Raw genomic sequence first — 22346 nt, forward strand, 5'->3', positions numbered from 1 at the left:
GTCTTTGGAAAAGATGACTACAGCATGAGTTTGTGTCCTGGAAATGTATTTAATTTGTATCATGACATCAACATCTGACTTCCCAAACTGAGTAGTCAGACACAAGCCCCCTCCTTGGACACACACACACACACACACTGCCTCCTCTTTCGGGTCATGACTACTGTCCATGTGGCAGAAAAGAATTCTCGAAATAATTACAAAGAAATCAGTTAGGGTCTTGGAACTTAAATGTAGGGTTCCGTTGCCCCCATCCATTCTCCTTTCCCTTGGTCCTCAACTTTAAGGAAACATTTATTTGCCTTATGCATTTATCTTGTATTACTTCCTTAGACGGAATGGAACAAGACTTACCACTTCTTGGCATCCTTCACTGGCCAACTAAGGTTGCCAACTTGTGGCAAACCCTCTTAGTAATCCACTTTGATCACAGTGTCCCGCAATATCTCAGTGACATTATGAACAGGAAATAGGTGCCCTCTCCTACCCAGTTCCTGTTAGAACGCTGACTTCATTCCACCTCAGGCCTTGTCTCTCCTTGGGTCAATCAGATTGATTTTATAGTTTCCACTGAATGTGCCCGAAGAGACAACCAGGAGTAGTGGGCATAGAATTTCTGCAGGTCTCATGCTCTGAGGTGGGGCTGTAGAGAGGTAGATGGTCCAAAGCAATCCTACTGGAGAAAAACCCAGTGAGTGAAATACTCGGTAAAACTTGATTCTGGGCATCATGTAGGATCAGCACTGTTCTTCTTTGTGGGATTCAACTTAGTTTTATTCACTTGATTCCCATGGAGTTTTGTTTGCAGACAAAATGCAAAACTGGTTCAGTTGAGGGGGAAGTGAAGAAGGCTTCAGGAGTAGTGCCGAGTTTCAGACGCGACCTTCTGAGAATTGTACCAGAGCTCCTAAGAGCGTGCAGACACTCCTCTAGTGACACATCCACAACTCGGCATACTGAGCGGAGTTCACAGAGAGCACATGTTCTGAAGCAATTTTCTGGAGGGAGGGAAAAAAGAAAACTAAATATCCTGCTCAAGATCTGTATCTTTAGGGGGAAAAGGCTAAGGATAAAAGATATAAACTAAGAAGACAGAGCTTTGATATGAAGATTTGTCTTTTTATTCAACAACCACGTCTGTCTCCAGTGTGCAAGGGCGGATTTGTCAATCTGATTAATCTTCCCTTTCGTTTTTCCTGACAGCTGTGTTCAGATAATTCATGGCTCCCGTGTTTCCTGGGCCCTGGGTCATTTCACACACATGTTTGCTTTGGGCTTCACGTTTTCAGAAGAATATGGAAGCCTTGGAGGAGATCCAGGGCAGACCAAGGGTGGGGGGGATGATTAATACGCTGGGAGTGGGAGTTCATGAAGAAGTTGTAGATCTGATTTCTCGCTCTGAGAAAAGCCTGAGTGGTGACTTACTAACACAAGGAGGTTAGGAAGCAGCTGCTCGGCATCTTTGGGAAGGTTAGATGGAATAAGACACAAACTGCAACAAGCACAAGAATGTGTGACAAGCAAGAACTTCTAAGAACTAGCATTGCTGGATCCTAGAACACTCCTGGAAGAGGAGGTGTCTCTATTCCTGCTCTGCCGTGATAGGCCCACTGGTAGGGAGGCAGGTGAGATCCCATCTTAGACCCCTCCGGACCTATCTTTTTGAAAGTCTACCTAACTATAGAGAAATCATTTGCCTCAAACAAGAAATACTTGCTTCATTTTCTCTTTACCACATCCTCTACCCCTTACCCTTGGCGTCTCTTCTGAAAACACTGCTTCGCAGGAACAACCGGGGCACTGGTTAGCCATGTTGCACCCTCTCTGCCCTACTGTCCCCTGACACCTGCCCATGCTTATGGCCATCCTTGACACAGGACACCAAACAGACTGCGAAGCAAAACATAAACATTTCTTGGCCTTGACTATTTCACGAGAACTCAACTTGTGGCCTAGCACGTGAACTCCTATGGGGCCAAACTGTCTCTTATTTACCTGCCTGTATCACAGCCCACAGGATAGGGCCAGGTATGTAACAGGTGCTCAGAAATTCTCAGCAATCGTAATTATAATGAGCGTAATTATAAAACGAAGGGAAAGAGAAGGGAAGCTGAGGAGGATCCAGGCAAGACCTTCACACGCTTCCAAATGATCCGACGTGCCAGACCCAGTGACAGCCCAAGCCCTGCTGCCGTGTGTGCCGTGGATCGTGCTCAGCCACTGTACCTGCGTCCGAAGGGCCACCCGCACATTTTCCCAGGTCCTTGGTCAGAAGGGATCAGGAGTGGCCCTGTGAAGACTCGAGTCTCGGAACCGCCCAAAACAGCCCACTCTCCTGGAGTAGGTTGCTAATATGACTGTAGGAAGTGCCATCATTATTATTTTCTAAAACGATCTCTTTTTTCATGAAGAATGTAAAATTTAGCAATAGACAATCTCCTCCAGTATGTCACATCATCTAAAATAGTTGGGTCTCAAAAATAAGACCCTGAGGGCCTGGGATTTAGCTCAGTGGTTCCTGTGCCTGCCTCGCAAGTGCAAGGACCCAAGTTCGATCTCCGGTACCAAAAAACAAGACCCTGAAACCTCTGAATAAGTTGGCAGTTCTTCATGGCTCTTCCCAAGGCACAGCCGAGCAGTGGCCCACGGCCAGGGCTCACGCACCCCACACTCCACAACCCCACAGCCCTCTTGCCCACGTTTATAGACATGTCACAGGGAGTGGTGACTGAGTCCTCGCTGTTAATGTTTAAGTGTTCCCAGGGAAAGTCTGGTAACTCAGTGCAACCACGTTGGCCGTTCTCCTGTTTGGAAACTTTCACAGCATTCTGTGCTGTTTTTCTGGATGGAGCCAAACATTATTCCCATTATTCCCAGAAGCAATCTGTTTTTCCACCTCTTGTTCTATACTCCAAATCTGGGCCCTCCTAAACCTTTCTTCTGTTGGTTACTTGCTTTGTCCATGGCCGGCTGCCCTGCCCAGTTCCTGATTCCTGGAACAAGTGCTGACCAAGCTGGTCACATCTGAGCGTGGCACAGAGCAGTTCATGAGAAGCTTGCAGGGACCTGCTGCCTAATGAGCAGGGAAAATGTCTCTCCCTCAGTCTCTCTCAGGCAGGCCTTGCTCCATCATTTCAAGGGTTCTGAATGGTACAGTGCAAGCCCCCATTGGGCCTTCAAAGTCATCCAGCATAATCTGAAAACATGCTTGTCACTACTCAGCAAGGGAGTTTTCTGTTTACTTGTTATTTTCCTAGGTTAATTACTTCCTCCAATTTTCCACAGTGTTTCAGGTCAATTCATTTGATACTAGATAAGCTTTTTTTTGAAAGGAAGAGTGAAGGCAGGAGTAACTAGGAAACTTAAGTAAACATAATTAAACATAAAATGCTTATACTGAGAGGAGAACTGACCTCAGCCAATTAAAATTATTAATAGAAAAAAGATGTCAATGTTAAATCTGAGCCTACTGCCTCTCTTCCCACTTGGGTAATGAGAATTGGTTTATATTTCCTGACAAGAATAGATGGCAATTCACATTTCTCCCCAGTGTTATCCTCCTGGACTATCAGGTTAAGATAAGTAAAAACTAAAAAGAGAGACTTGGACTAGTCCAAAATTGATTTTAAATCCCACAAAGTGAAATAAATAGCATTTTCTTTTCAAGCGATGGAGCTTTTCCTCCTTTTAAGGACAGAAAAATGTTTGTAGCCTAAATTTGGAATCTTTGCCCCTAACATGTCAGAGATCAATCTTTAAGATGAATCAGAAATGAATGCTGAATGTTCTCCACATCATCTTTGATCACAAGAAAATAATTTTATAAAAAGTTTGATTTTAGACTGCTGAAACACTCAATATTACCTGAATTAAACAAATGAAAAACTCAGAATACCGTGCAGGGAGCTGCATTTAGTTCCCCCTGGCTTCCTGGTGTTTGAATGTAAGGTGTATTTTCAAGGCAAGGAGGTAAGGGTTTTAAGTCTTATCTCCTCTTGCTTCAGTAACAATTACAAACCAGAAAGTTGGGGAATGCCCAGAAATTGTAAGAGGCCTGATCATCACGTTCGTCTGATGTTTCCACATCTTGATCTTGTTTGTTAATATTCCTGCCTTTCCTGTCTTTTCCTCAGTAAAACTGCACCACTTACTGGAAAGTGAAGATACAAACATTTGTTTATATAACGTTGAGGGAGAGCAGGAATCAGATTGGCCACAGACCGGCCCAATCAGAGTCTGAAAATGAGAATGCTTCTTCCTTCCGCAGAAATGCTGACCTGGCCCTGCGAATTTACCAGGTAAAAGACTAACAGTAACTTCAGAGCTAAGCCACACTGAGAGAGCTAGCAAAGATCCTGCACATTCACGTGCCTGGGATTTTCTCAGAAGAGCAGTGAATTGCAACTGCGCTTGAAAGCTAGAGAGTACGCTGCAGTTAACTTGTTTTGCTGAAAGTTTGAGGTAGGATTCCTCTAGTCCTTTATAAAGCAATTCACCTATTTTTAGAATTTATGGTACTTGCCTCTTAAGTGGAAGTACAATATTGAGAGACACTGTGGATGTGTTCAGCCTGCACCCTGGGAAACAACACAGAGGGTCTCAAGATGGCCAAGCCCAGCGTCCAGTGGGTTGCCCTGTGCCGCTCTCTGCTTGCTTCACACACCCCAGACATTGCCTGGCCAGCTCTGCTGTCTGTGTGTGTGGCAGTAGTTTGTATGGATCGTGTGTCCAGTCAAGCTGACAGAGGTGCAAAGCTAACTGTGTGACACTCTAAGAATATGCACATATTTGAATAACTTGACTGTTTAGCCCAGCAATTTGCAAAGGCTCCGAACCATCACACATCCTGTTAGCACTGCCACACAATACACAGCTCTGCGTATGCCAGGGAGAGAGGGAGGCAGGTCATCTCTGGCCGGCGGACTCCTGCACTTTCCGAAGTCTTGTCACTGGTACTTCGCTGTGTGAGTGTGGGTAAGTTACCTCAAGGACGAGAATGAGTCTCGGGTTCTGCATTTATAGAACTTGCTGTCACTAGTCTGTAGACGCTTCAGCACAGCTCACGTTAGCGAACTCATTTTGCTGTCCACCTTTAGGTAAGTTGAACCCAGTATGTAGTAACGTTATACATAGTGTTCAACAGCACATTCCTGGTAACCTCAGGAAGGTCCAGGAAAGCAAACTGCTTATAATCTTTAGCAAAATCAATGTAGGAGTGTTTGGCGAAATTCTTAGGGCAGTGAGGAGTCTTACCATCAGTACATATGCATAGTACAGCTTACAGCACTTGGGGGCGGGTTCCTGTCGCCCCTTGTGTCCCCTGAGAGCCGCTTCACAAAGCTGACCTCAGCTGTCTGCATCTGAACGCCGGGAGGGGAGCTTATTAACACGCTCGTTGCCGGCCCCGCCCCGCCCCAGTCCGCCTGCAGCACAGGTCCCCAGGAGGGAGCCTCATAGTGACAATCACCCCGCGATTTCACGCTGAGGAGATCCTGGGACCCGTGTTAAGAGGCATCTTCCCCTTCTCTATGGTTAGATCCAAGGTCGGCCCAGGAACTTACAAACTGCTCAAACCAACTGAGAACCTTGGGCCTTGGAGCCTACACCCGGGAGCCAGCGGAAGCCCTTTGGCCCCGCCCGTGAGCTCCCTGCGTGGGTCCGAGGCGAAAGAGCCCCTGCCGCCGCCGGGGTGGGGACAGCGACCCGGTTCTTCTTAAAGCTTATTTTAAAACTTTACTTTTGCCCCGGCTCGTATCGAAAGGGTCGGCTCCTCTGTGTACGTTTGCGACGGCTGGGAATAAAAACATCCCCCGAAGCATGCTCTGCCTTGGAAGGAACTCTTCTAATAAAAGCTGGATCTGTTCGATGCGCTGGATTCTGATTCTGGTAATTCGTGCACGGGGTGTCTATTTCGAGGCAGCCGGCGGAGGTATCATATGACAGCGCGCGTCAGGGCACCGCGGGCCCTCTCGCGGACTCCCACCCACTTCCCATTCTCCGCCGCCAGCGCGCGCCCGCCCCCCGCGGGTTGCCTGAGACCTCCCTGCCTCGGCCGCGCTGGCTCAGAGGGAGCTCCGCGCCGGAGGGGTGCGGGCGTCGCCTCCGCCATGCGATTTCCAGCGTCAGTAATTTAACTTCGCCGCGCAGCAGCCGGGGAGCGCCGGGCGGCTCCGGAGCCCCTGCCCCGCTTTTCTTCTGAGCTGAAGGGGAGGTGAGAACACTCGCGGGGCTGGGAGTTCGGGGCGCAGTCCTCGCGGCTGCCTGGATGTTTACTCTGACGCTCGAGCCTGGAAGGTAGGCTCCCGGCTGCCGCGCGCTGGGGCTCGGGCTCGGGCTCGGGCTCGGGCTCGGCCGGGAGGACGCGGGCCAGGCGGCCGGCGCTCCCCGTGACCCCGTGGGCGCCCGCGATCGCGCCCTCCCGGAACTTGGGCGCTGGGTGGGGACGCGGAGTTGCGGGGCGCGAGGCGGGAGCGCGGATTCGCACTCGCTTCCTGCGCCTTGCTGGGTGGGGGCCGGGGGGGCGCGGGTCCCCGGGATGGGCGCACGGTCGCTCCCCCAGCCCCAGCCGAGCACGTCCCGCCCGGGGATCGAGGGCGAGCTCGGGAGAGAGGGGGACGGGCGGCTCGTGCGCTCGCAGGGCTCCCCGGGGACCCCGGCTGAGCCCGGCGAGGAAAAGCGCGGCGCCCCGCACGGGTTTCGGGGGCGCGGAGGGCTGCGGGGCCGGCAGGGAGGTCGCGCGCCTCGGGGCCGGGAGCAGGACGACGATGCGAGCCCGCGGCCGGGGACCCGAGAGCGCGGCGTGGACCCCGAGGTAGGGCCCGGGCTGGGGAGCGCGGGGTTGCGGGGGCAGAACTCTGCCTGCCGCCGGCGCGGGGACGGGGCTCGGAGTCGCCCCAGCTTTCTCAGCGCACCCCGCCCGGGAGGGTCCCCGAGTCTCCGGAGCGGGCAGAGGCTGGACGCCCCGAGTTGCTTTGGGGATCCCGAAACGCTCCCGCGTGTCCGGGAGGGCTCTTGGGGGGACTCGGGACTCCGGCTGCCGCCTGACCAGGGGGCCCCGACCTGTGCGCCCAGTCGCGGGTGCCGAGCGGGCTGCGGAGTGGGGTCCGCGCCTCTGCCCGCCTCCCCTCTCCGGTCAGGCCAGGCCCCTCTCACCTGTGTCCCCAGGAGTGGGGCCCGAAGCGGACTCGGGTCAGAGCCGGCCTGGGGAACTTGGGGTGCAGCCCTGCTGCCCCGCCCGACAGGCTCGCGAATCCCAGGGCAGGCGCCCCCAGCTCCGCGCCTCTCTCTCCGGAGAGGAAAAGTTTTGGGGAGTGGATGGGGTGCCCCGAGTGGGATTGGGTTCTGGGGTACAGAGCCGGGAAGGGAGGGAGGGGGCGTGAAGCTGCGTCTGGAAGGAACCAGCCCGGGGCCGAGAGAGGGGAGCTGCAGGCCCGGGGCACGGGGGCACGGCGGCGGGAGACCGGGAGGCCGCGCTGGGTGGCGCGGGGCTGCGACCTGCGGCGGGAGAGCCGGGAGCGGCGCGCTGGGAAGGGACCGGGCGCCCTCTGCCGGCCCGGCCCGGAGCCGCGGGAGCTGGGGGCGGGGCCGCGGGCGCCGGGGGCGGGGCCGCGGGACCACGCGGTGCGTGGTGCGTGGGCTCGTCGCCGTGGACCCCGACCGCTCGCGCCGCTCCGGCTCCGACGTAAAGTTTCCCCCGAGTTCGGGCGCTTAGCTCGGCTGGGGCTCCCGAGCCTATTTTGGGGACCTTTGCTTATCTCGCGGAACCCACGCCTCAAGGTCGACTGCAAGCAGTGAACATTTTCTGACAAGAATGCAAGAATGTTCTTGGCCAGAAGCACAGAGAAGCATATTTCTGAGTGTTTATGAATCTTTTTAGTACGGCTATCTGTTCAAGCAAAGCCTGCATAATTGGGAATGTTGTTTTCTTAACTGCATATTAAAAGTGCTATGCTATTAAATGAGACCTGCCCCCCCCACTGGCTCAGTTTCTTGGAAAATATTCCACTTCCGTTTATTTTTATGCAAAATCGATTTTTATGTGCTAGCTTGAATATGGTCAGAAGCCATGCTGGCCTGACAACTTGGTAAGCGGGTTGTTTTCACATTTTATTTCATTGAGGTATAATTACAGGTTCAAGTCAGATGAGTCTGGCCTCCAGCGCTTACCTGTGCGGCATTGTCATTTTTCGGGTGCAGGCTGCTCAGGCCGTGACAGGGACGCTCCGCCCTGCCGAATAATAGACCACCTTGAAATCTTACCCACTAGCTCCTGCTCGCTGACGTCGCAGACGCTCTTTGCTTAGACTTTTTCATTTTTCTTCTTTAAGTTTGCCTTGAACTAGCCTCAGAGGTAAGAGAAAGGAAGGAGGTACTTGTTGAAATGTAACCATAACCTTTACTGGAATTTGAAACATGTTGGTCACCATTACTGGAAGCTCAGGACCATAAAGTCCTTGTCTTTTTCTTCTTCTTTTTTTTTTTTTTCTACCTTGTTTTGTAAAACGTGATAAAAGTTGGTAAATATAGACCAGTAGTAAGTGTTAGGACATGAAAAGCATTATGTATATAGAACTATTTTAAGTTATTACAGAACGTCTTCTATTTATAAATGATATAAGCAGAGAGCAATGGTTTCCAGATAAACAAGGCTTAGGCACATGTTTTGAAGCCTTAGAACATTGCAGACACACTTCGACATCACATTTTTTAAAAGCAAAACAACAGAATTAATTTTTCACATACCTTTGGAGCGTTTCATAGCCCATTCACAGCTGAGTGAGTTAACTGGAAATTGTGTTTATTTTAAGGTGATATTTAAGGGCATTTAAGAGGGCAGTACATCAACATTTGTACATCCAGAAAGGAAACCTTTTAGAAACTCTGCTTTAGGATGTCCCTTCTTATAACTTACTTGAAAAGAAAAGGAATGGAGAGACAATGATTGCTTAGAACTCGATGACCGGCTCAGCAAGGTGACTGAATTGTTTAAATCTCCTAGTGGACCCAGGGGACAGGAAGGTGATGGGCCATGGCTGGTCCCACTGACTCACCAGGAGGGGAAACCATGAAAACATAAATGGAGATTTCTAAAACTTGGCTCTAAGTCCTGGGTTTCCTGTTTAAAAGGGGCACCGTTAGAATGTAAGCTATTCCCTTCTTCCTGGAATCTTTTAGAGTCCTAGCTTTTTAATAGTCAAAATGCAGGTGACTGGTAATCTCATTTCTTTCAAATATAAATAGCTCTGGCTTGTAGCTCAGCGCACAGAGCACGCCCACCTGATAGTATATCGGAGAGCTTGTTTACATTTTTTACATTCATCTTTTAAAGCCTTCTATAAACCAGCCGCCTCTCTCTCTCTCTCTCTCTCTCTCTCTCTGTCTCTCTCTCATCTCTATCTAGATAGTGAACTAAGGAAATGAAACACAGATTTGAGTCTCCCTATAGACTACATTTTCAACTAAGTATCCAGAAAATTGAAAATGTACATGATGGAAATTTCATATACAAGGAGCTATTAACATTTTAAGAGTTAGGAAGTTAGACTCAGAGTAGAGAGAACAATTTCAGACTTCCTGAATGAAAACAGAAAGAGGCTGGAGAGAGAGAGGCTTATAGCTTAACCTAGAGTATTTTTCAGGAAGACACTCCCACGTCAGATGTACCATAATGCTGATTTTATTTTAATGGCTAAAACCCCATTTTCTGCCTGCCTCTTCTCCTGTGGAGGGTTTTGGGTTGTGTGAGGGGCTTGGCTAGCCCAGTGCAAGTGACTCTGTCTTTAATAGGGTAATTGTTCACTTGTCTCAACTTGTTTGCAGGCAATTGCTGTGAAGCACTCCGTTTCCACTGATTGCAAAACTGCTCCCTAATTGAAGTACTGTCAGCCCTGGGGTGCAGCTGGTCAGGGCCTGGCAGGCTCTGTTCTCTCAGGCTGTGAACTGCATGCTAAAGAGGACTGAGGAGAGAACTCTGCAGAATTCTAGGTTTAAAACCCTGGCTGATGTTCAGTGGAGGAAGAAGTCATTTGGAGAAGGCTCACGTGAAGTTAAGCTGTGATAAATTACCTTGATTCAGATAGATAAAATGCACAGATGAGCTTCCAGAGCCAGTGAGCAAGCTTACCAGTTACTCCCTGCCTCCATTTGCTCGGCTTGGGAGGAAGTGACTGGAAGCAGTAAGCGATGTTGGCAAATGAGATCCGTGTGTCATTTGCATGTGGGATTTAACCCTAGGAAACATTAGGAGGGATTTGGTAGTTTTAAGCTTAGGCATGTGCGTCCCGAAAGTCCTCTTTTAAACTGCTACTTAGAATTACTTAATCCTAAACCATGGTAGACGGAATGCATCCTTGGATTGCCATGATACTTAGACTCAAGACGTAGAAAAGTCATGGACCCAGTTATTGAATCCGTGATTGATGACAACTGCAAAAGAAGAAAGCTCACCAATACACTGGCATCGTGTATTAACCTGCTGGGGAGGAGAACGTGGGGAAGGATGCAGTGGACAGACCGGAGTGTTGGCTTCCGTGGGAAGTGTGGGCACTTTCACTGCCAGGTGAAGGCTCAGTTCAAGTGCAGCACTGGGACCCGGAGCTCCTGCTCAGACTGAGCTGGCTGAGTGTTCTGAATGGTAAGAGGTGGCGCCTCATCCCCAGTTCTCGCCTGGACTTTGAGGATGGATTGCAGCACTAGGGTGGCAGGAGGATTGGGAGAAAGCAGCATAAATTTACCAGCCTCAGTGACAGCCATCGTAGAGTGAAAATTTATCCCAGAGAGCCCGGGGGGTGATGAATGTTAAGTGGTTTCCCCAGAGGTTCACTTGACAGAACTTTTCGCTGTTGTGATGATGGTAATGTCTAGGTTTTGAAAACTTCCAGAACCTAGTAGCTCTTAAACGGGCTTTCATCTTGTTTGCTTTGGCCTCACTGCCGCTTTATGCCGCCCTCCCGGTGTTTTTGACCTGCCTCTGCGTTGCTGGGGCAGAAGAGCAAGAGGATTTCTTCCTTCTAAGACAATGCAGTGAGGAGATGTAAACTTGCATGATAAAAAAGTCTCCGAATTTCACTCTGGCTTATTAAAATGAAAGCTAGGAGACAACCTGCTACCTAATCACCATGGGTAATGTATGAAATTAAGATTTTTATAATAGAAGGCCAAAGATGTACTCAGTGGTGCCTGCGCATTCCACAAAAGTTCAGGGTCCTGAGTTCGATCCCCAGTAAGGCTGGGGGGAGATTTATATGATAGAAATGTGAAGAAAAAGATAGTTTTCAGTTGTCAGGCAACTCATCAGAAATTGAGTCACAGCGCCTCCTAGGGGACAACCCACCTGCCTGCCCAGCCTGATGGCTATTTCCTCATTTGCCATTTTGCAGGGTTAGGGCTACTGGATTTCAGGCCACCTTGTGCAGATTTGGTGGGCATCGAGTGGGGTGGGGATGGGGAAGGGAACATTGGGGATTGTGGATGAAACTTTAAAACAAGGAGATCCACAACTCAGCATCCACACTGAGCACTTTCAGGATCTTAATGTAGTAGCCAAATGGGGAAAGCTGCCAGGAGCTGAGGGCTTGGCCTCCTTCTCAACATTCATTATTTTCAAGGGTACGAACTCCAGCCTGGAGTACAAAGGCTCTGATTTGATTCGTTTGCCATGGGCGATTCATTGCACCTTCTCAGACACAATAACACCAAATAAATCGAGTAGAAGGACCTCCAAGAATGCCTTTGATCTTTGCTCTTCTTTTAACTTTAATGATTTGAGAAGAATAAGAATGAAATGAAGGGTCAACTGCGGAGCAAGATTTTACACACCTCCCCAAATGTAAGAAAAGTAAAATTTGGTGAGGGGGAAGGAAATCCGAAGGGTTGGGATAGATGAAAACATACACTGGAGCTAGCAGCAAGAAAACAGTGGTGGAACCAGGGACCAACAATTACAAATCGGCTTCAAGTTCTCAGATGGTAAAATGTGTAGTTTGTTTTGGCATGTTCCTGCAGTGGCATCGAGAGGATGCAGGCAATAACACACATACATTGGGAAACACTGCCCAGTGAGATTCCGACTAGCAATGTAGGCAATGAGGAAGCCGTATAGAAACATATTTATTTGTTTTGCTGGTGGGAGGCAGAAACTGAAGGAAATAGGTTTAATCCCCACCCTCATATCCACTGTAAAAGTTATTTAGTTAGAAATTTTGTTCTGAAATTTCTCTTGCATAATTTGATTCCCCTAGAAATCCTGTTTGGAACATGTGAAAGTTGCAGTTGATTTAGACACATTTACTGGTGGATTTTCTTTTAACTGTCTTCAGGTTTTTGGATGCCAGTGGAGATGGCAGTTCCGCTGTTTCAGGTACTGAAATATAGTAGATCTGGAGTTTGTGCCAGTTTCTGGCAAGCAGAGAAGCATCGCTTGATAATCAAAGGAAGACGTTTACCTTTGTGCTTGATGTCAGGCCCAGGACTTTCTTGTGCAGAAGGAGGGGCGTGCGTGCGTGCGCATGTGCGTGCGTGCGTAAGGCGGGTGCTCGTTCAGTCAAGTTTGGGCCACCACCAGCAATTGTATTTCTCTTGCTTTCTTCTCCTTTGCAAACTGAAACTGTGCCCGACTGGAAACACGCTTCCCTATCCTTGCAGACATTCCCTTCTTTCCTGAATGTGTTTTCAAACAGATGAGTTTCTTTTACATGATGTAGACCTCAAGGTCAAGACCTTTGCAGTCAGGCTGCTCGTGAGAGATACTTGGGCTTCGGGGGTCCTGGCCGCTCCCAGACAGGACTTCCAGGTTCTGTCTCCGAAACGCTGCTTCTCATGGCCTCGGGAAGTACCCAGCCACCGGGACGTACCCACATTCTGAGGTGGTAGACGCTGGATCGCTTGCGTTTCCTTAAATCTAAAATACTGCGATGAAGTGTTTAAAGTCAAGGGGAAAATACAGGGGAGGATAGGAATTGGCATGATTTGGGAGGTGATGTATCAGTAGACTGTAGAAAGAAAACCTGGGGGTCTTGGATGACTGCAGGTCCCCAGTGAGCTGGTGGTGTGGGAGGGCCCCGACACAGCTGCTGAGATTTGGGCTGATAGCAAAGCTGGCGATTTTCCTCCGCTGCACCGTGAAGCCAGGAGGTGATTTTGCTGGAGTACACGGTATAAGAATAGTGTTTGTGTATTCGGTAATTAGGGCAGGATAACTGCACCACGGTTTGGCAACAGAAATATTTAACCTCTCTGTGTGCGAGGAAGCAAACTACACAAATGTGCATCTCAACAGAACCCAGAACGGAAGTGTAATGGGCCCCACTTCCTTCTGATACCAAACCTGTAGCCCCGTCCCCCACTCTCCCCCGTCCTGGGCGCGGCACTCAGGAGAAGCAGTAAATCGGGACAGAAGCCACCTTTTCTCTGCTCTTCAAGACGAAATCAGAGAGACAGGCACATGTCAGCTAATCTCCGAATTAGTGTTACACGTATAAAAAGATAAATAAGCACCCGGGGCAGTTTTGTCCCTCAGCGACGTCTTGTATGCAGTGCCAGAACGTAAAACAAAAGTATGCAGTGCTGGGGTGGTTGAGCTCCAGTGAGAACACCACAACTTTGTTCCTGAACCTCAAGTTTGGCCCTGACGAGATCCCTCGACCCTCTGCTCTGTAAAACCCTGTTAGAAAATTTATATCTTAGATCAGGAGTCAACAAGTAGAAGCCCGAAGTCTCTCGTCTTCCCCGCTCCCGTGAACATTTTCTTGCCCTGAGGATTGTGTTTACAGATTATGCAGGACACTAACCTGATAAGGCAGACATGTCTTTGAAAATACATAAAATTTTTTTCCACCTGTAATTTTTAGAAATAATCACATATGGTGGATGATGGCCTTATCAGAAACATTTGAGTAGTCACTGAACTGTATTATCAATAACATTTATTTTAGAAATGCTATTGCTAGAACAGCAGATTATGTTTTATTATTTCAAGAAAAGGAGTAGCATGTACAGTTTAGAATCTGATGGTCCTCCAGAGTTAGTCTGTCGTATGAGACAGGAGAAACCACTGGCCACGTCTCCAAGCCCGGGATGGGTCGTGAAGAGTTGCCACAGTGGGACTGGTAGAGTTCATTTGTTGTACTGAGATTCTTACACGACTTTAATGTTGAAGTCATGTGTAGACAAGGGTAACTTTGGTGCTAATCTTGTCCAAATGGGTACTATTCCCTACCCTAAAAGAAATGCATTCGCTGATCTCATTCCTTTTGATCTTATAAACCCTATGAAAAACATTGGGCAGACAGGATTTATAACAGAGAAAGGAACTTAAGTTCGTTCGGAAAGGGCTAAACAATGATCCATAATGCACAACTAGAAGCAGCAAGGATTGTAGTCTGGTGACTTCTCCTAAGCCCACACCACTGGCTGTCTATGCCAGGCCCTGTGGCACTCATGTGAGTCGCCGTATCTTCCTGGATGTGTTCATGTGAGTGTGCGGCAGGCACCAGCTGGAAGGGTCACCCGGGCTGGTGTCACTTGGGCAGCAGAAGTGGACCCTTGGGGGCCATTGAAGAGAAGGGCAGTGCGGAAAGAAGAGATGTTTATGCTGAAGAATTTTCAAATACAGCTTAGTTCCTTTTTTATTAACTCTTGAAAAGGGGAATTTGTTGTGTTTATGATTCTCCTGAAGGCGGAGGGTCTTGGCAAGGGAGGGGCTAGTAAAATAGAACATACAGAGGCCTGGTTCCCAAACCTGTTGGTCATCAGAATTTCTTTGAAAATTAAAAAAAAAAAATGTACAAGGATACGAAGTCCTGGTCCCTGAGATTTTGGTTTTGGGTGGAGGTGCAGGAATATGAAGGTTTCGGTTCCTCCACAGGTGCATCAGATGTATGGGAAGGTTTGAGAACTGCTGAAGGAGAAGTCAAATAAACTGAGTATCATGTGACTTAGAGAATCCTATCATGTACTTCATTGTCCGAATACGTGGGTTAGAGCATGGTTACGTGGGATTTGTGGCCTTGTAAATAGTCATTCAGGGGTGTTGAGATGGGAAGCCTGTGGAAGATTCTTCCAACTGGAAAGAGATTTCCTGCTTGGAAACTTGCACGGGGAGCAAAGCCCAGGGCTGAGCTGCCTGCACCCGCAGTGAGGTGATTCTGGGCCCACCGTCTCCGGGCCTGTGACCTCTGGCAGTGACTCTGACACCCTGAGCCTCGCCTCCTAGCCGGGTAGGGTAGGGATCCCTGTGTTAGTTTGGAAAGGATCTAGAACAGTCCTGGCACAGCCGCTCTTTATTAATCGCACCAGCCCCCAAAGAACACTTATGTTATGACTTACGATCAAGACAGTGAAGAGCTTTGACAGTATGCTCTGTGACTCAATTTGCTTCATGGTATAGCAAAGCCCACAGCTCTCTTTTGCTATATTTCTCAAAGCCTAGTTTATTTATTGATGACTTTCCCTTCCTCTCAACTGTCTTAATCCTACCCGTGCTTTAAGATCCAGCTGGGATTCCTCTTCCTCTAGGAAGATCCCTCCCATGGTGAACCTGCTGCATGTGCAGTGGTTTCTGTGCCCCACAACACACTGGTAAATCTAGTAGGCAGCTGTCTGGTCATGAAGTCATTGTTGCTTATCTCAGTCAGTTTCTGCGCTAAGAGCATTGGCTGCCAGGTCCTTGTCTAGAGGAATGTTCTAGAACATCTTCCCTGGGATGGTTTGCCTTCCAGGAAACGTTTCCTGAGCAGAGACGTGACGGGGTAGTCCAGGCCTGGCTCCCTACACCTGGGCCTGAGGATGAAATTTGATGGCGCCGCTTGCTGGACCTGTGACCCTTGAGCAAGTTCTCCAATTCTCTGCGCTTCTGCAGGTGTGGAGGAGATCTTCTCCCCACCCTGCGCTTCCACGAGGGCCCCTGAGTCTCACTTGCGGAGGACTGTCCAACCCTTTCTCGTCCCCATACTTGCTCCTCTCTGTCAGAAAAGGGGTGACGCTTTGAGGGGTGACCCCGCCCAGGCCGTCATCGTCATCTTCTGAGCAGGGCGGCCTGGGCGGGCAGCGGGCACCCTTCCGAACCCAGCTCCCTTCTCTTCCGCTCTGTGTTGTCACTGTGACCTGGGCTGTGGGCCTCAGCAGCCTGGCCGCTCTGCGGTGGAAGGAGGTGCAGCGCTGGCTTCCTGGGGGACCCTGGGCCCTCTGCCTTCTCAGTTCCCATGGTTCTGCTTTCTCCTCTGGGCCGGGGTCGCGACTGAGGCCCAGGGAAGGGCCCCTCCGTGTTTTCTGATACATCTTTGCTAGCAGGGTTGCCCCTGGGATTTGATTGCTGCTTGACAGCTCGGTGCTGTCCTGTTCCCAACTCAGAACCCCAGGAGGAGGGGTGGTTACTCCTTAGGCGGCACAGTAGGACACGGGAAACTTCTTGAAGTTGCATAAGATGCAGCCCTTTTCCCGGGGAAGCTGTCTTACAACTTCGCTTTGTTCCCTTCTGTACATTATTAGCACATGTTTATGATGCATCATAATTACACTGATCTGGGGAATGGCTACCATTTGTGTGGGATCTTGGACATTTTTTCTTCCCACCTACCCACTCTCCCTTCATTGTTCCCCAGGCCCCCTCCCGATATCCCAAATGTGTACCTTCCTTGTGCCTACCATCTCTCTTTTATTTTGCTCTTCAAATTATTTATACTTGGATTTCTCATTAAGGGAAACCATGTGATATTTAACCCTCTGTGTCTTCATTTATTTAGTTTAACATCATGGTCTCAGGATCCACCCATTTTCTTACAGATGACTCATGTTTACCCTTCTTTATGGCTGCACAGACTCCACGGTGTGCAAATACATGTTCTCTATCCACTTATCTGCGGATGGACATACAGGCCATTTCCTAATTGAGCTGTGGTGAGCTGTGATGTTATAGACATGGGTGTGCGTGGATCACTGTAATGATGACTTAACTTTCGGGAACATACTCAGAAGAGGTGTCGCCGGGTCAAATGCAATTTCTGTTTGTACTTCTTTTCCTCCTGTGCATTTTAATGTTGATACTACAATTGGTTTGAGAATCCTTGGAAGCAAAAATATTCTTCTACATCATCTAAGTCCCCAGAGCATATCACTTCCCTCATCATAGGTGGCCCCGAAGGGAGTCTGAGCTGAATGATTCGTATTTCCTTCATGGAAAAGAAGATTTCCGCGTTCGCAGGATCAGCACAGAAAGCGGTCTGGATGGGAAATGGGTGCGAGCAGAGAATGCCCAAGCCAGTGTTCGGTCTCCCGCTCTTAGTGCAGCCCACAGCTCACCAGCAGAGCGCTCTTCATGGGTTCTGCCGTGCACGTGAGATGGACAGGATCTGTTCTGCACACACGGGGCCCTGAAGCCTTCTGTTGCCACTTTCTCCACTGCATTTCCTCTTTGGGGAACTTCTTTTCTACGACTGTCAGTTACCATGTGTGGGGCATGGAACTGTATTCTCAGCGAAGGTCTCCACCCTGCCAACGTCCCCCCTTTGACAGGGAGGTCCTCAGAGACAGCGATTGTGTCTATTTCCCTCCATGTCCCAGGTGCCTGGGCTTAGAGAATGTCTGCTAAATGAGTAAGTGGCTCCGAAGTAAAATTCGGAAGGCTGAAGGACAGTCACCCCAAGCCACCAGTCTGCAAGTTGACATTGAAGAGAAAGGCAATCACAGATCACCGAGGTGTACAACTTGGGGTGGCCTTTATTGCCCCTAGAGGAGCTCCTGCTGGGTTTCTCTGTTTAAATACACATGATCCGTAGCTGGGTTCAGAAGAGCTGGCGTTTGGACGCTGAAGGCACCGTCCCTGAGCCTGTTGGGAGGTGGGAGACCTTTTAGGAGCGGGGCCTAGGGGGAGAGCTGAAGGCCTTGGGGCTGTGCCCTGCAAGGGGACTGGGGCACCCCAGGCTGTTCTTTCTCTTACTGCCTGCCCTTGGGGTGTGAGCAGTTAGGTTTTATCTGCCACACATTGTCCCACCCCACGCCCACAAACGCCACGTCCACTCAACTGTGGACAGAACTTCTAATGCCACCTGCTGTTCTCTTGCTAAGTGAATTGTCCCTGGTGTTTGTAATAGTGCAGGAAGCTGACTTGCACACAGGAGAGAGGGACAGGCACACAGCTGCCCACGACCTTCACTCCGCTGAATGACCTGTGCGCTGCAGCCGAAACGGGAGGGGGTGTCTCTATCCCAGACGTCCCCTCGGATGGACATTTGCCCTCTGCCTGTGTCCTCAGTCATTTTGTAAAGAACCAGGTTTGGTCTTGGGAAGCCCTAAGTAAATGATGGACTGTGTAAAGCTGATCTTTTGGGGTAATGCTGAAAACTTCTTTCCAAAGCTGTTGATGAGTAGGAATGTGCTCAGTTTCCTGGACCTCTGGTCCTCGTGTTTTACTTAAAAATCAAGGACAATTTAAACTCAAGGTGATCGCTTAATAAATCCATTAAGAGTAATGAAGTCAATCATTCCCTTCGTATTTGAAGCAACCTTAAAGATGGTCACTGTTGTCTTTGTTACTTTCTTGTGGCTAGGACAAAATACTGGACCCTCGCCACTTCAAGGAGGAGAGTTGCCTTCGGCTCCCAGTTTGTAGAGGTTCCAGTCCATAGCTGGCTGGCTCTGAGGCAGGGCGGCATGACAGAGGGGCCTCGGGGAGGAGACTGCTCTCCGCATGGTGGACAGGAAGTACAGAGAGAAGGGAGGAGGTGGGAGGGAGATGCACCCTTCCAGGCCATCCGCCTCTTCTGGCCAGACCCCCCTGCAAAGAGCAAGTCAGTTGTGAACCCTGTGATCCCTAGTCACCTTCCACAAGCCCCATCCACATGCACAGGAAGCTCCCGGGGGCATCTGGTATAAGCCGTAACAACCCTTCAGAGAAGCAGTGCAAGTTCATTAAGTTCCTGGCAACCTTCGCTGAATGAATCCATGCATCACTGCTGGGACACATGTTTAGTTCTCTACTGGAAGCAGTGCGGCCTCTTGTGCAAAAGGAGGCCCCGACAGGTGAGGGCCCTGAGCCTCCTCCAGGAAGTCCTGTGAGGAAGCGTGGTCTGCAGGAAAGGTGAGCACAGAGCACAGAGTGGCCCAGCGTGGCCGCGGGCAGAGCTGCCCCACCAGGAGCCTCACTGCATGGACATGAGGTCCGTCAGCAGCTCCAGCGTCTTGGTTGGGAATAGAAGGGGCGCAGCACTTGCTGCCTCTGGGTTCCAAGCACTGTTCCCTGGTCTGGGCTGCACTCCTCCCCCCCATGCACTTCTCTGTGTGCTTATTTCCAGCCTGTCCGGTGTTTCGCTTCAGGGAGGTGAGGAAAGCCCCCTGGGCTGCCTGTGATTAGTTTAGCACTGCTGAGCGCTGTGGGGCGGCTCCGACCAGCTGTGCAGCCCAAGGTCTGCTTTCCAGATGAGAGCACTCTGAGCACGGAAGGGCTTTCTGCTGCTTTTTGAGGGGGATGGGTGACTGCCTTTTCAAAGAGTGCTTTTTCATTCAGCCTCTAAATTGGGGAGAAGGGTCCTGTAGGGAACATTTCCAGAGACCTTTGAAGTTTTCATCTCTTTTAGAGGTGGGTTGGAGGCCTGCCTGTGTGTGACAGGCATAGTTCTCCAGCGACCGCACTCCGCCCTAGAACAGGGCCAGACGCTCACTCACCAGCAATCTCACGGGTGGGGTGGTGCAGCCAGCTCCCTGGGTCCCTCGAGCCCCCATTAGGCCCTACAGGTTCTGCACCAAGCACATCACCCGTGAGCACGTGCATCTTCCTTTTCCAGCTGGTTCTTGCTTCCGGTGAGTGCTTGGATCCCAGTCTTTTGGAAGTGTGCGTGTCCAGCACTGTTGACGATGGGTCCCTTTCCCCTGTGGGACACCCTACCCTGTCTTGTGTGGGTTCAAGCAGTTCAGGTGATGCCGTGAGGCAGGCAGCATCCTTCCATTTGTTCGTTCACGCCTCTGCCCAGTTTGCTGGTGGAAATGGTCCTGTGGCCACTCCACAGGGCCAGCCTTCTCCACGATGGAGAGGCGGCCCAGAACTCGGGTCTGCAGCTCCTGGCCCAGCTTTGGGACGGCACCACCATACGATTGTCCCATTGTCCTGGATCCTCCCATGGAAATGCTCCAAAAACTGAGGTCGTTGCTGCATCTTAGCAGTGCGGGAAATGGCTGTCCACAATGAAGCCACTGCGTTTGCATGTTTTAGAAATTGGCTACTTGATATTTTTCAGTAGTGATTTATTTACATGACTTAAAAAATGGGGCTACACAGTTCACCTTGGGAAGGCTTGTTTCACTTGGGCCTTACTGACTCTGCTTGCCCTACACAGTGCACACTATCTATAATTGGGATTAGGGTAATACTCGTTTCTTGTGAAATTTTTAGTCTATATTTAACAGAAACACAAGTTAAGTATAAATATTATTTTCCTCCACTTTTTAAACAAAGGGTAGTAAACTCCATACACACTGTTTGACACTTTGTTTTTATCGTGTCCTGATGTATTCCAGAGTTTTCCATTCTAGTATACGAGAACCACCTTCTCCTTTACAGTTGCATGAATTCTATGCTCAGTATTGCTCTGGCTTTCCTTCCTGTAGCCTGAAACTGGGCTCTGTCCAGTGTTCTTCCTAGTATCTGCCTTCTTGTAGTGAATCATCTCGTGCACATACATGTGGTCCTGCGCATGTGCATCTAGATCTGTGGGCTTCTTCTCTCATGTGGAGCTGCTGGATCAGCGGAGAGTCACCGGCATCTAGACTGGTGCCCCCGACTGTGCTGCCGAGGAGCTGGGTGTTGTCCCTAGCTTCTGCTCCAGTGGGCTCACAAGGCCCTCACAGCGCCTGGGACTCAGGTCCCCGCTGCCCATGCAGACTCTCCCGTAACAGAAAGCTGAGCAGGTGGTCATTGTCCACCTGCATGGCAAGGCTGGCCCTGAACAGCACAGTGGCATTTACTGGAACAGAAGACAAAGTTGTTCCACCACCATGCATGCACGGTGTACCCGGCTGGCGATGCTCTTTCCTCCAGGGACTGAGTTCGAGATCTGAATCTGCACTCACAGAGAAAGTCTTGCTAAGCACAGGACTTTCATACCCCCCCCCCCCACCGAGGGATGCTCTTTGGAGAAACCATACTGCATTTCTTCCAAGATTTGTAATTAAATAGGTAGTACTCTATAAGATGAATGAAAATGGCCCGGGTGCAACATAAGCATTCAGCTGTGATGCCCAAATTGCTAGACTTCTTCCTTAAAGCTGCCAGGCAGCTTTCTGCAGCACCCAGTCACAGAAACATGGAAACACCGTGATTTAGGACCTAGAACATCTCCACGTTGTGAAAAACACGTGTTCTGGGTCATCATCACTGCACTCTTCACCATTCTCACTGGAAAGATTGGTTCTCGAAGGTTTGTTTTTCCTTGAGGACAGAGTGCTCTGTTGAGGGGAATCCTCCGTTCAGTTCCATTGCGTAGAAAAGCACAGCAGATGGAGCCTGGCGTAGCAGCTCTTCACCCAAATGGGCTTTGAAAAACGGAAGTTTGATGGGGCCCTTTCCTTCCGCTCTGCAGAGAGTGCTTGGGCAGTCAAAGTGGCCACTGTCTTGTTCCATCCCACATCGTGCCTGGGCAGAGGCGGCCTGTCCAGCCCCTGGCACAGCACTGACAGGCCCCTTTGAATGACACCTGGAGGGGCCCTCCCTCCCAGCAGGCATTTCCAGTTTTGTTCTCAGACTCTGCCAGCTGCTTCTCTGCAGTCTGCTCTCCTGTGAGGGTGCTGGTGGCTGGGAGCAGAGTGTCCTGGTCAGGGTCCCAAGCTCATCGCCGTGTGCATTCCCGGTGCCAGGAACGTGTGTGTGGCGTCCACCCGGCCGGGCTGTGGGCTCTCCTGCTTTTCTCACTTGCGCCAAGTGCGCCAGGCACCAGTCAGCGGGAGGCAGTGCCGGCCGGAACCCTGGCTCCTTGGACTCTTGCTGTCTTGGCCTGAGGCTCTGCTGCCCTCTCCCTGCCACACCATTTCTTCTGCTGTCTTTGGTCTGTACCCGTCTCAGCCCATTAGCTCATTCTCAAAGAATGTGACAGAGGTCTCAAGGAGGGAGACATAGCGTGCCAGACCTCTAGACATGGAGGTGAGGATAAGTTCAGTGTTCAGAAAAAAGATTTTATGCCCTAGTCATGTCGTTGAAAGGCACTGGGCATCTGGGTCTTGATTGAAATCATTCTTATTCAAGTGGAGTCGACGCTTGATGTTTAGTAGCTGTGGTTGCTGGTGTAAAAAGCATGTGGTTCTCTCGGGGGAAATGTTCTGACATCTCTAACAAATTGCCTTCATGCACTGGTTTGACATTCCTT

The 22346-nt window shown here is 50.0% G+C and overlaps 1 protein-coding gene across 4 annotated transcripts in view; it reads left to right on the plus strand.

The window, feature by feature from the left end:
• Positions 1-22346, plus strand: part of Bdnf (brain derived neurotrophic factor) — a 52749-nt gene that overhangs the window by 12637 nt on the left and 17766 nt on the right. The window contains exon 1 of one of the 4 annotated variants that reach the window (XM_087211510.1): positions 5089-6294. The exons of 2 other annotated variants lie outside the window; for them this stretch is intronic. Coding sequence is in view for 1 of the 2 variants with exons in the window: in XM_087211509.1 (XP_087067635.1) it covers positions 6536-6811 (276 nt within the window). In the remaining variant the exon portion in view is untranslated. Of the gene's footprint in view, positions 1-5088; positions 6295-6519; positions 6812-22346 lie in introns of those variants that run through there. One more of the 4 variants, XM_087211509.1, reaches the window with a different exon arrangement.

The sequence above is a fragment of the Heterocephalus glaber genome, unplaced genomic scaffold, assembly GCF_053883595.1.
Source record: "Heterocephalus glaber isolate CG9 unplaced genomic scaffold, H.glaber_assembly_v1.0 deba00001428, whole genome shotgun sequence".
NCBI lineage: Eukaryota > Metazoa > Chordata > Mammalia > Rodentia > Bathyergidae > Heterocephalus > Heterocephalus glaber.